Source organism: Mycteria americana, unplaced genomic scaffold (genome assembly GCF_035582795.1).
Source record: "Mycteria americana isolate JAX WOST 10 ecotype Jacksonville Zoo and Gardens unplaced genomic scaffold, USCA_MyAme_1.0 Scaffold_79, whole genome shotgun sequence".
Lineage (NCBI taxonomy): Eukaryota > Metazoa > Chordata > Aves > Ciconiiformes > Ciconiidae > Mycteria > Mycteria americana.
The window spans coordinates 244754-256972 of NW_027445664.1; the positions used below are offsets into that span (position 1 = coordinate 244754).

Below are 12219 nucleotides of genomic sequence, written 5' to 3' on the forward strand. Positions count from 1 at the left end.
ATATCCTCCTCCCTGGTAGACCACTTACCTCACTGCGTTACAGGATCTTCCTTGAGAGGATACTTTGCCTTTGCACTCCAGAAGAGCCACCTCCAGAGGTGGCGGGTGGCTGCCCATCTTCTGACCCATCAATCCCACAGTCCCTAGCAATGCATCCCACTGCTGGGCTTCCCACCTTCTAGTTCCAGCCTGTGCGCTCCACCATCTCAGCCACAAATCCTAAACAGCGCACCATGCTGGGCTGCTAGGAAGAAAATCAACTCTATCCAGCCAAAACCAGTCCAGCCCTCGACCCGAGGCTGCGAGAGCAGCCCAGGCACGGGGAGAGGAGGCACAGCCCGCCGGAGGGTGGGGACCAGCATTTATTGTCTGCGCCCCGAAATGTACACACAGAGAAGAAATCAGTTACAACCTCAAAATTAAAAAAAAGAAGAGTAATAATTGCAGCGCCCAATTTTAAAAGCATCAGAAAAGAGGAATTTCACCCAGCCAGAGGAGCCACCAGCGTAGCCGGGGGTAGGCAGGCGCAGCGTGACAAGCTCTCTCTGCAGGCAGCTCCCAGCCTCCTCCAGCACCCCTCTGCGTCCAGCCGGAGAGAGGGCAGGGGCCGCATCCAGCCACGTGCCGGCCCCTCGTCAAGCGGTTAGGCGGTGAGCCCTGCAGGGATGGGAGGAGGAGACAGTGTCACCCAGGGCCACCTCCCTGTCCCCAACTCTTGGCTCTGGGGGTCTCGGTGCCCCCTCCCGCAGCCCGGTGTTGCTCTGGCTGTGGGTCCCACTGAGAGAGAGAGGCATCAGCACCCACCACGCTTCGCCACCAGGCTCGGGGGCTCCCCAGAGCGCAGCGGCTCCCACCCACAGCCCCTCCCAGACCGCCAGCTCTACCTGCGTCCCACACCCCTCTGCCTCACTGGCCCTGTGCTTTACTCCATCTGTACTTCAGAAGGAGAATCCAGCGATGATGGCGATGACAGCCAGGACGGCAACAGCCACCACCAGCACGATGGTGAACAGGTTGGACTCCGGCTCTGGGGGAGAGCAGGGCCATGAGGAGCGGAAGGGGAACCACCCCAGCCCACCGCTCCACGTGCCCAAGGCCACCGGGCTCACCCCACGCAAAGAGGACGGGCTCGGGCAGGCTGGTGTGCTCCACACGGCACCGGTACCTGTCCTTCTCCTCTGGGCGGGCCTCGATGGAGGCCCAGGTGTAGTAGGTGCCATTGCTGTTGGGTGCGACGCTGCCCCACTCGGTGTCCTGGTCCCTGACCTCGCCGTCCTTCAGCCAGCTGACGGTGATGGAACGTGGGTAGAAGCCGTAAGCGCGGCAGGACAAGGTCAGGATCCCGTGGGCCTCCTTCCCTGACTCTCGGACTGTGGGGGGCTCTGAGGAGGGGGTGGTGGTGAGGGCTGGCACATGCTCCCGCGTGAACCAGTCCCCAGGGTCCTCGTCTCACCCTCAACTTCCTCTCCAGCACGGCCTGCCCATAGCTCACGTATTTCCTGCTTGACCAACCAGGTCCTGCTTGACCAACCTGATCTCCTTCTACGACAAGGTGACCCGCCTAGTAGATGAGGGAAAGGCCGTGGATGTTGTCTATCTAGACTCCAGTAAAGCCTTTGACACCGTTTCCCACAGCATTCTTGCTTGGCTTGGACGGGTGTACTCTTCGCTGGGTAAAGAACTGGCTGGATGGCCGGGCCCAAAGAGTGGTGGTGGATGGAGTTTACTCCAGTTGGCGGCCGGTCACAAGCGGTGTTCCCCAGGGCTCTGTGTTGGGGCCAGTTCTGTTTAACATCTTAATTAATGATCTGGACAAAGGGATTGAGTGCACCCTCAGTAAGTTTGCAGATGACACCAAGTTGTGCGGGAGTGTTGATCTGCTGGAGGGTAGGAAGGCTCTGCAGGGGGACCTGGACAGGCTGGATCGATGGGCCGAGGTCAATTGTATGAGGTTTAACAAGGCCAAGTGCAAGGTCCTGCACTTGGGCCACAGCAACCCCATGCAACGCTACAGGCGTGGGGAAGAGTGGCTGGAAAGCTGCCTGGCAGAGAAGGACCTGGGGGTGTTGGTTGACAGCCGCCTGAATATGAGCCAGCAGTGTGCCCAGGTGGCCAAGAAAGCCAATGGCATCCTGGCTTGTATCAAAAATAGCGTGGCCAGCAGGACTAGGGAAGTGATCGTGCCCCTGTACTCGGCACTGGTGAGGCCGCACCTTGAATGCTGTGTTCAGTGTTGGGCCCCTCACGACAAGAGAGACATTGAGGGGCTGGCGCGTGTCCAGAGAAGGGCAACGGAGCTGGGAAAGGGTCTGGAGCAGAAGTCCTGTGAGGAGCGGCTGAGGGAGCTGGGGTTGTTTAGCCTGGAGAAAAGGAGGCTCAGGGGAGACCTCATCGCTCTCTACAACGCCCTGAACGGAGGTTGTAGTGAGGTGGGGGTCGGTCTCTTCCCCCACGTAACAAGTGATAGGACGAGAGGAAATGGCCTCAAGTTGCGCCAGGGGAGGTTTAGACTGGATATTAGGAAATTTTTCTTCACTGAAAGGGTTATCAAGCACTGGAACAGGCTGCCCAGGGAAGTGGTTGAGTCGCCATCCCTGGAGGTATTTAAAGGACGTTTGGATGAGGTGCTTAGGGACATGGTGTAGTGGTGGGCTTGGCAGTGTTAGGTTTACGGTTGGACTCGATGATCTTAAAGGTCTTTTCCAACCTATAAGATTCTGTGATTCTGTGATTTCCTCAGCCACTCGATGCAGGTGTTCTCCAGCTAATGCTTCAGACCCTCAGCAACAGTCCCGGCCTCCACCCACTTCCTCTCGGTGATTTGTGCTGCCGCGTCCGCCGCAGTGAACGTCATCGTGTCCATGTCGAAGGCGATGAAGTCCCTCCCGTCGTAGGCGTGCTGATAAACCCCCTGGTGCTACCGTCCTGCAGGAGGTCACAGCCGTACATGCGCTGCACCGTGTGCGCCTCTGAAACATGACCAGGGAGACGCGGCTGAGGGGCTGCTGCAGCCCTGGGCCTTCAGTGGGGCACAGACCCCACGGCAGCGCCACCCACTCCAGCCCCATGTGAGGGCCGGGGGGATCGGGCACCGGCTCGAGGGCTGCCCCCCATCCAGCAGCCGGGGTGTCATGTCAAGCCATGATGCAGACTCCCCCCACACGCAGGGCGTGGCTGGGCTGTCCCCCAGCCCCACGGCACCCTGGGACAGCAAGGGGCTGAATGCTGGGGGGGACGACAAGGAGATGGGGTGGGGTGGGGGGAGCCCCTCTGGCTCTGGGATGGGGGGCCTGAGCACCATGGGGAGGCCAAGGGGCTGGGACATGTGGGTGAGAGCCCCTCTGGTTCTGGGGGTCTCGACTGCCATGGTGACGGTGAGGGGCTGGGACGGGGCAGCCAGTCCTGGGGTGGGGTCCTGGGCACTGGGGGGGTGGGGATGCGCTGGGCAGGGGTGGCCAGAAGCCCCCCCTGGCTCTGGGACACCGGATCCCAAGCACCGTGGGGCTGGGACAGGGCAGCCAGGACCCCCTTGGGCTGGGGGACAGGGTGGCTGGAGCCCTCATGCCCAGTGTCCCTTGTGCCCAGCCTTGCTTGTGCCCAGTGTCCCTCGTGCTCGGTATCACTCCTGTCCAGCACTGCCTGTGCCCGGTGTCCCTTGCACCCGGTGTCCCTCATGCCCAGCATCACTTAGACCTGGCGCCACTTGCACCCAGTCCCCTCGTGCCCAGCAGCGCTCGTGCCTGGCATCGCTTGTGCCTGGTGTCCCTCGTGCCCGGCATCGCTTGTGCCCGGTGTCCCTCGTGCCCGGCATCACTCCCGCCTGGCAGCTCTCGTGCCTGGCAGTGCTCCTGCCCAGCACCTCCCGTGCCCGGTTGTCCTGGTTTCGGCTGGGATGGAGTTAATTTTCTTCCTCATAGCTGGCATCCTGCTGTGGTTTGGATTTCATTGTGCATCACTGCTTTTGTACGTTCTTTTAGTATCATCATCATCATCATTATTATTATTATTATTGTTCTCCTTTTCCTTCCTTTTCTGTCCTGTTAAACTGTCTTTACCTCCAGCCATGAATTTTGCGCTTTTCCCCGATTCTCTCCCCCGTCCCGCTGGCGGGGGGAGCGAGCCAACGGCTGCGTGGGGGTTAGCTGCCTGCCGGCTGAACCCGCGACATCCCCGCATGTCCCCCCACATGTCCCCACCACGTCCCCAGCTGTGGGGGACATGTGGGGATGTTGTGGTTTAACACGCCAGGACCCCGGCATGTCCCCGTGTCCCCATGTCCCCATGGTCCCAACTCCCCGTGTCCCCTGGGTCCTTGGGCCCCACGTCCCCTGGGTCCCCACTCCCCATGGCGCTACTGATCACTACTCCCCGTGTCACCTTGGTCCTTGGGCCCCATGTCCCCTGGGTCCCCACACCTGGGGGGGCCCCACTGATGATGCCACCCACCACAGGTGGAGCAGGAGATCTTCAGAGCCAGCGGGATGGGGCGTGTGGTGCTGCTGGTGACGGGGCAGGTGGCCCTGGCCACGTGGGCGCAGCGGGTGGCTGTGCTGGAAGGGGGACGACTGCACGAGCTGGGGTCCCCTGGGGAGCTCCTGCGCCCCGGCAGCCACTACTGGCACCAGCTGCAGGGCGGGGGACGGGGGGGGGAAGGTGGGGGACAGGGACACGGGGAAGGAGAGTGAGGGACAGCAGGAGCTGGGGATGGTGACACCAAGGGATGGGGACACCAAGGGATGGGGACACCAGATGCCAGGATGGGGAAACCAAGGGATGGGGACAGCAAGAGATGGGGACACCAGGAGCCAGGATGGGGACACCAAGAGCAGGGATGGGGACACCAGGAGCTGTGACAAGGGACTGTGATGGGGCAGCGCCGTGTGACGGTGACCACGGGTGCCACCGGGTGCCATCAGGGCTGGTGACCGTCAGGGCTGGAGATCAACCCTTGTGTTTATACCCGGGGTGCATTGGGGGACCACGGGGCTGGGGGGGGGGGGTGGGGGGGGGGGGCCTGGGGGTGAAGGGGGGGTGCAGGGATGGGGGAGGGGGAAGGGGGGGTTGGGGGGCAGGGATGAGGGTGCAGGGATGGGGGGCTGGGATGGGGCAGGGGTGGGGGGTGGGGGGAGGGGTGGGGACTGGGCTGGGGGTTGGGGGTCCGCCGTGCCCAGGATGCGCTGGGCACCAGGTGAGGGTGGGGACGGGACGGGGAGGGGGGGGGAATGGGGACAAGATGGGGACAGGACGGGGACAGCGGGGACGGGATGGGGCATGGGGACAGCGGAGCCCGTGGGGTGGGGACAGATTTGGGGCTGGTGGGGACCTGGGGGCTCCGTGGGGACCTCGGTCACCCGGGGTCGGGCTGGGGGGGACCACGGGCGATGCGCGTCCTGCGTGTCCCACGGGGTTGGGGATCCTGGGGGGCACCGTGGGGTGGGGGTCCCGTGACAACCGTGGGGTGTCACCCCCCCCCCCCCCCCGTGTCTCCGGCATCTGCCCCCTCCCCCCACCCGGACGCCTGGTCCCCCCCCCTCCCCCCCCCCCCCCCGTTACCTCATGCTGTTGATGGAGGCCAAGAAAATTCCTTGGCAGGAGCAGCCGTGGGGCTGGGCCAGGGCGGGCTCCCCCCACGCAGCCTGTGCCCCACACATTTCTCCAGCCCCACAGGCTTCCCCAGCCCTACACCTGCCCCATCTTCCCCCCCCTCCAGCCCCACAAGTGTTGCATGGACCCCCCCCCCAGCCCCACACATGCCCCACGGCCCTCCCAGCCTCCCTCGTGCCCCCAGCCCCACACGTGCCCCACGGACCCTCCCAGCTTCCCCTGTTCCCCCCGGCCCCACACATCCCCCATGGACCCCCCCAGTCCCACATCTGCCCCATGGATCTCCCAGCCCCACATGTACCCCCCAGCTTCCCTTGTGCCCCCCCCCAGCCCCACACATGCCCTACGGCCCTCTCAGCCCCACATGTGACTGTGCCCCCCCCCCCCCCCCAGCCCCACACGTGCCCTATGTCCCCCCAGCCCCACACGTCCCCTCTCAGCCCCACTCGTCCCTCTGCCCCCTCAGCCCCACACGTGCCCCCCCCCAGCCCCACACGTGTCAGGCCCACCCAAGCCGGGGGCGATGAGCAAAACACCAGCCCTCCGCCAAGCAACCCAGGCGTCCGGGCCCCCCCGGCTCTGCCCCACACCCCCCGCCCCAAGGGACCCAGGCGTCCGGGCCCCCACCCCCTGCCTGACCCTGCCAGACCTCGTGGCGAACCCACGTGCCCCCCACACCCCCCCCCCCCCGCTGCCTCTTAGGGGACCCAGGCGTCCACCCCCCCCCCCCCCGCAGCCACCTCCCCCCTGTACCCCACTGTCCACAGGGGACCCAGGCAACCGGCCCCCCCCCTGCCCCACATCCCCCCCCCCCACCTTCTGGGGGACCCAGGCGTCCGGGTGACCCCTGACCCCCCCATAATGGCCCCACGCGTCCGGCCGGGTCCGTCCCCCGTCCCCCCCCCCAATGTCCTGCAGCAACAACAACAGCAGCGGGGGGGGGGGGGTGGGGCCCGGCCAGGCTGAGTCACGGCCCCACCCGGCCCCACCCGTGACTTGGCCCCACGGCTCAGCCCCACGGCTCAGCCCCACCACTCGGCCCTGCAGCCCCTTGGTGTCCCCCCACGGCGCAACCCCGCTGACCCACAGCCCCGCTGACCCACGGCACCACTGACCCACGGCACCACTGACGCACGGCCCAGCCCCACAGCTCGGCCCTGCAGCCCCACAGCGTGGCCCAACAGCACAGCCCCACTGACCCACGGCCCCACTGACCCACGGCTCCGCTGACCCACGGCACAGACCCACAGCTTAGCCCCGTGGCACGGCCCCACGGTGCAAACCCATGGCCAGCCCCGCAGCTCGGCCCCATGGCCAGCCCCATAGCTCAGCCCCACAGCTCCACAGTGCAGCCCCACTGACCCACGGCACCACTGACCCATGGCACAGCCCCACAGCTCAGCCCCATGGCCAGCCCCATGGCTCAGCCCCACTGACCCACAGCACAGGCCCATGGCCTGACCCTACAGCCCCACAGCACAGGTGGCACCATGGTTACTGGGAGCACTGGGAGCCCTGGGGCGGGTGGGACTGCGGTTACTGGGAGCACTGGAGCTGTGGGGCAGGTGGGACTGTGGTCACTGGGAGCTGTGGGGCAGGTGGCACCGTGGTTACTGGGAGCACTGGGAGCTGTAGGGCAGGTAGGACTGTGGTGACTGGGAGCACTGGGAGCTGTGGGGCAGGTGGGACTGTGGTCACTGGGAGGTGTGGGGCAGGTGGGACTGTGGTTACTGGGAACACTGGGACCTGTGGGGCAGGTGGCACCGTGGTGACTGGGAGCACTGGGAGCTGTGGGGCAGGTGGGGCTGTGGTTACTGGGAGCACTGGGAGCTGTAGGGCAGGTGGCACCGTGGTTCCTGGGAGCACTGGGGTAGGTGGCACCGTGGTTACTGGGAGCACTGGGAGGTGTGGGGCAGGTGGGACTGTGGTTACTGGGAGCTGTGGGGCAGGTGGGACTGTGGTGACTGGGAACACTGGGAGCTGTGGGGCAGTGACACCGTGGTGACTGGGAGCACTGGGAGCTGTGGGGCAGGTAGGACTGTGGTGACTGGGAGCCCTGGGGCAGGTGGCACTGTGGTTACTGGGAGCACTGGGAGCCCTTGGGCAGGTGGGAATGTGGTGACTGGGAGCACTGGGAGCTGTGGGGCAGGTGGGACCGTGGTTACTGGGAGCACTGGGGTAGGTGGCACCGTGGTTACTGGGAGCACTGGGAGCCCTTGGGCAGGTGGGAATGTGGTGACTGGGAGCACTGGGAGCTGTGGGGCAGGTGGGACCGTGGTTACTGGGAGCACTGGGGTAGGTGGCACCGTGGTTACTGGGAGCACTGGGAGCCCTTGGGCAGGTGGGACCGTGGTTACTGGGAGCACTGGGAGCCCTTGGGCAGGTGGCACTGTGATGACTGGGAGCACTGGGAGCTGTGGGGCAGGTGGGACTGTGGTTACTGGGAGCTGTGGGGCAGGTGGGACTGTGGTGACTGGGAGCACTGGGAGGTGTGGGGCAGGTGGGATCGCGGTTACTGGGAGCAGTGGGAGCCCTGGGGCAGGCTGTGCTGCATTACTGGTGTTACTGGTGTTACTGGGAGGCCTGGGGCAGGCTGTGCTGCGTTACTGGTGTTACTGGTGTTACTGGGAGGCCTGGGGCAGGCTGTGCTGCGTTACTGGTGTTACTGGTGTTACTGGTGTTACTGGGAGCCCTGGGGCAGGCTGTGCTGCGTTACTGATGCTACTGGTGTTACTGGGAGGCCTGGGGCAGGCTGTGCTGCGTTACTGGTGTTACTGGTGTTACTGGGAGGCCTGGGGCAGGCTGTGCTGCGTTACTGGTGTTACTGGTGTTACTGGTGTTACTGGGAGCCCTGGGGCAGGCTGTGCTGCGTTACTGATGCTACTGGTGTTACTGGGAGGCCTGGGGCAGGCTGTGCTGCGTTACTGGTGTTACTGGTGTTACTGGGAGGCCTGGGGCAGGCTGTGCTGCGTTACTGGTGTTACTGGTGTTACTGGTGTTACTGGCTTTACTGGCGTTACTGGGAGCGGCCCCCCACCCCCCCGCTCTGGCAGCTGGACCCCACATCTGGCTGCTGCCGCCCAGATGTTTGGTTACCGCGGCAACCGCCACCCCATAAACACATGGGGGGGGAGGGGGGGCCCGCCTGGACGCCGGGTCCCCGCCCGGGCGCTGGGTCCCCTATGGGGGGGAGGGGCTGTGGGGCAGGACTTGGGGGGCGCGGACCCCTGGGTCCCCTATGGGGGGGAGAGGCTGTGGGGCAGGACTTGGGGGGCACGGACCCCTGGGGGGGGAGGGGCTGTGGGGCAGGACTTGGGGGGCGCGGACCCCTGGGTCCCGTGTGGGGGAGGGGCTGTGGGGCAGGACTTGGGGGGCGCGGACCCCTGGGGAGGTGGGGGGGCTGTGGGGCAGGTGCGTGGGATGTGGCTCCGCCCCCGGCCACGCCCCCGGCCACGCCCCACCCGCCCGACCCGACCCCACCCCACCCCGCGGCGGAGCCGCAGGGACGGCTTGGGGACGGGAGGTACTGGGCTTACTGGGCTTACTGGGCTTACTGGGGTTACTGGGCTTACTGGGGTTACTGGAGCTGCTGGTGCTACTGGTGTTGCTGGATGTGACTTGGAATTGCTGGAGTTGCTGGAGGTGACTGGAGTTACTGGTGTTACTGGAGGTGACTGGAGCTACTGGTGCTACTGGAGGTGACTGGATTTACTGGTGTAACTGGAGTCGTTGCTGGAGTTACTGGGGTTACTGGAGTTGCTGCTGGTGCTGGAAGTGGCTGGAATTGCTGAAGTTGCTGGACTTACTGGTGTTACTGGAGGTGACTGGTGTTGCTGGAGTTACTGATGTTACTGGAGTTACTGGTGTTGCTGGAGTTACTGGTGTTACTGGAGGTGACTGGTCTTGCTGGAGGTGATTGGTATTGCTGGAGTCACTGGTGTTGCTGGTGTTGCTGGAGTTACTGGTATTACTGGAGGTGACTGGAGTTGCTGGAGGTGACTGGAGTTGCTGGTGCTGCTGGTATTGCTGGAGTCACTGGTATTGCTGGAGTCACTGGTGTTGCTGGAGTCACTGGTGTTGCTGGTGTTGCTGGAGGTGACTGGAGTTGCTGGTGCTGCTGGTGTTGCTGGAGTTACTGGTGTTACTGGAGTTGTTGTTGCTGGAGGTGACTGGAGTTACTGGTGTTGCTGGTTGCTACCAGAGTTACTGGAGACTGGGGGGTGACTGGAGTTACTGGTGTTACTGGAGACAGGGGGTGACTGGAGTTACTGGTGCTACTGGAGTTGTTGCTGGGCTTGCTGCTGTTACTGGTGTTACTGGTGTTGCTGGTGTGAGTTGCTGGAGAGTGGGGTTACTGGGGGGTTACGGGGCGCACTGGTGCCAGGGCCACACAAGGGTCGTGGGTGGGTGCTGTGGGTCGTGGGTGCCGTGGGTCCCAGTGTCCGTGTGTCCCCTGGAGGTGTCCCCGTGTCCCCACAGGTGTCCCTGTGTCCCCTGTGTGTCCCTGCCGTGGTCCCCTGGGTGTCCCCTGGGTGTCCGTGTGTCCCCTGGGTGCCCCCTGGGGGTCCGTGTGTCCCCTGGGCGTCCGTGTGTCCCCTGGGTGTCTCCGCTGATGTCCCCTGTGGGTGTCTGTGTGTCCCCCCAGGTGTCCGCCGGTGTCCCCTGTGTGTCTCCCATGATGTCCGTGTGTCCCCTCGATGTCCCCATGCGCATCCGTGTGTCCCCTGTGTGCCCCCCACAATGTCCGTGTGTCCACTGTGTGTCCCCACGGGTGTCCGTGTGTCCCCGTGGGTGCCTGCAGTTCTCCCTTTTGGGTGTCCGTGTCCCCTGTGTGTCCCCCACGAGTGTCCAGGTGTCCCCCACCATGTCCTTGTGTCCCCTGGGTGTCCCTGTGGGTGTCCCTGTGTCCCCTGGGTGTCCCCCATGATGTCCGGGTGTCTCCTGGGTGTCCCCGCAACATCCCTGGGTGTCACCCGTGGGTGTCCATGTGTTTCCGTCCATGTCCCCTGTGGGTATCTGTGTGTCCCCTGTGTGTCCCCATGGGTGTCTGTGTTCCCCCCACGGGTGTCCCTGTGTGCCCATGTGTCCCCTACGGTGTCCCTCTTTCCCCTGGGTGTCCCCCATGGGTGTCCATGTGTCCCCCGCGGGTGTCCCTCTTTCCCCTGGGTGTCCCCTATGGGTGTCCGTGTGTCCCTGTGGGTGTCCCCAGGTGTCCCCACGGGTGCCATCCGTCCCCTCCCCGCAGGACCATGACCCCGGGGCTGCCCCTGCTGCTGCTGGCGCTGGCGCTGCGGGGGGGGACAGGGACCCCCCCCGGGTCCCCTCCGGGTCCCCCCTGTGGGGCGGCGGCGCTGGTGGCCATCCTGGGGCGCCTGCGGGAGCTGGAGGGACAAGTGCGAGCGCTGCAGGGACAGTGTGGGGACAACCAGGGACCCCAGGCCGGCACCGGTATGTGGGGGGACATGGGGGACGTGGGGGGACATGGGGGACGTGGGGGGACATGGGGGAGATGTGGGCAGACATGGGGACATGAGGGACATGGGGGGAGAAGTGTGGGGACGTGGGGCATGTGGGGGGACAGGGTGGAGACATGGGGGGACATGAGGGTCACGGGGACATGGAGCATATGGGGGGGACGTAGGGGGACATGGGGGGGACACGTGGGGGGATATGGAGGGACATGGGGTGACATTGGGACACGGAGGGGACATGAAGGTTGTGGGGACGTGGGGGGACATGGGGCATATGGGGTGACATTGGGGGACATGTGGGCAGACGTGAGGGTCATGGAGACTTGGGGGGCAGGGTGGGGACATGGGGCCCATGGCAGACATGGGGGACATGGGGGGGACATGGGGCATATTGGGGGACATTGGGGGAAATGTGGGGGGCCGTGAGGGACATGGGGGACCCGTGGGGGGGGGGTAGGGGGGGACGTAGGGAGGGTCAGGGGGGACAGGAGGGTCATGGGGACACGGGGGACATGGGGAGGTCATGGGGGGACGTTGGGACATGGGGTGTTCGGGAGGATGTGGGGGGACGTGAGGGTCGTGGGGACATCGGGGGGTCATGGGGGGACATGGGGCATATGGGCGACACTGGGGGGGACATGAGGACGTGGGGGTGGCACGTAGGGGGCCATGGGGCCTTGTCACCCCTGTGTCCCTCCCGTCTCTGCAGGACGCACGGTGGCTCGGGAGCTCTGTCCCCCCCCCCGCCGGGGACGGCTGCGGCTGCCCCTCCCCCCCCGCCCCTCCCCCCCCCTCCCCCCTCCCCTCCCCACCCCCCCTGTCCCCTCGGCTGCAGCGACCAAGGCCGATGTCGGGGGGGTCGCTGCCGCTGCTTCCCCGGCTTCACCGGTCCCCACTGCGCCACCCCCGCCTGTCCCCCTGGCCGCGGCGGGCCCCGCTGCGCCCTCGGTATGTCCCCGAGGGTCCCCGAGGGTCCCCGAGGGTCTCTGGGTGCCCCCAGGGGTCCCTAGCGGTCCCCCAGTGGTCTCCCAGTGTCCCCATCCCAGTGCTCCCAGTGCCCCCCCACCTCCTTCCTCGGCCATAGTGGGCCCCCTGATGCCACCTCGGTATGTCCCCAGATGTCATCAAGTGTCCCCGGTGCTCC

The 12219-nt window shown here is 65.3% G+C and overlaps 2 protein-coding genes across 2 annotated transcripts in view; one reads left to right on the forward strand and one right to left on the reverse strand.

The window, feature by feature from the left end:
• Window positions 1-874: 874 nt before the first annotated feature.
• Window positions 875-4347, reverse strand: LOC142404142 (class I histocompatibility antigen, F10 alpha chain-like). Its single transcript, XM_075490585.1, is given in 8 exon segments — window positions 875-1027; window positions 1110-1380; window positions 1454-1502; window positions 2739-2904; window positions 2907-2969; window positions 3058-3202; window positions 4056-4207; window positions 4293-4347. Coding segments are annotated over 8 exon segments (990 nt in total). The 3' UTR covers window positions 875-938.
• Window positions 4348-10853: 6506 nt separating this feature from the next.
• LOC142404143 (tenascin-X-like) overlaps window positions 10854-12219 on the forward strand; it is a 49939-nt gene continuing 48573 nt past the window's right edge. The window contains 4 exon segments of the mRNA XM_075490586.1: window positions 10854-11052; window positions 11785-11818; window positions 11820-11891; window positions 11893-12023. Of these exon segments, the coding sequence (XP_075346701.1) occupies window positions 10854-11052; window positions 11785-11818; window positions 11820-11891; window positions 11893-12023 (436 nt within the window).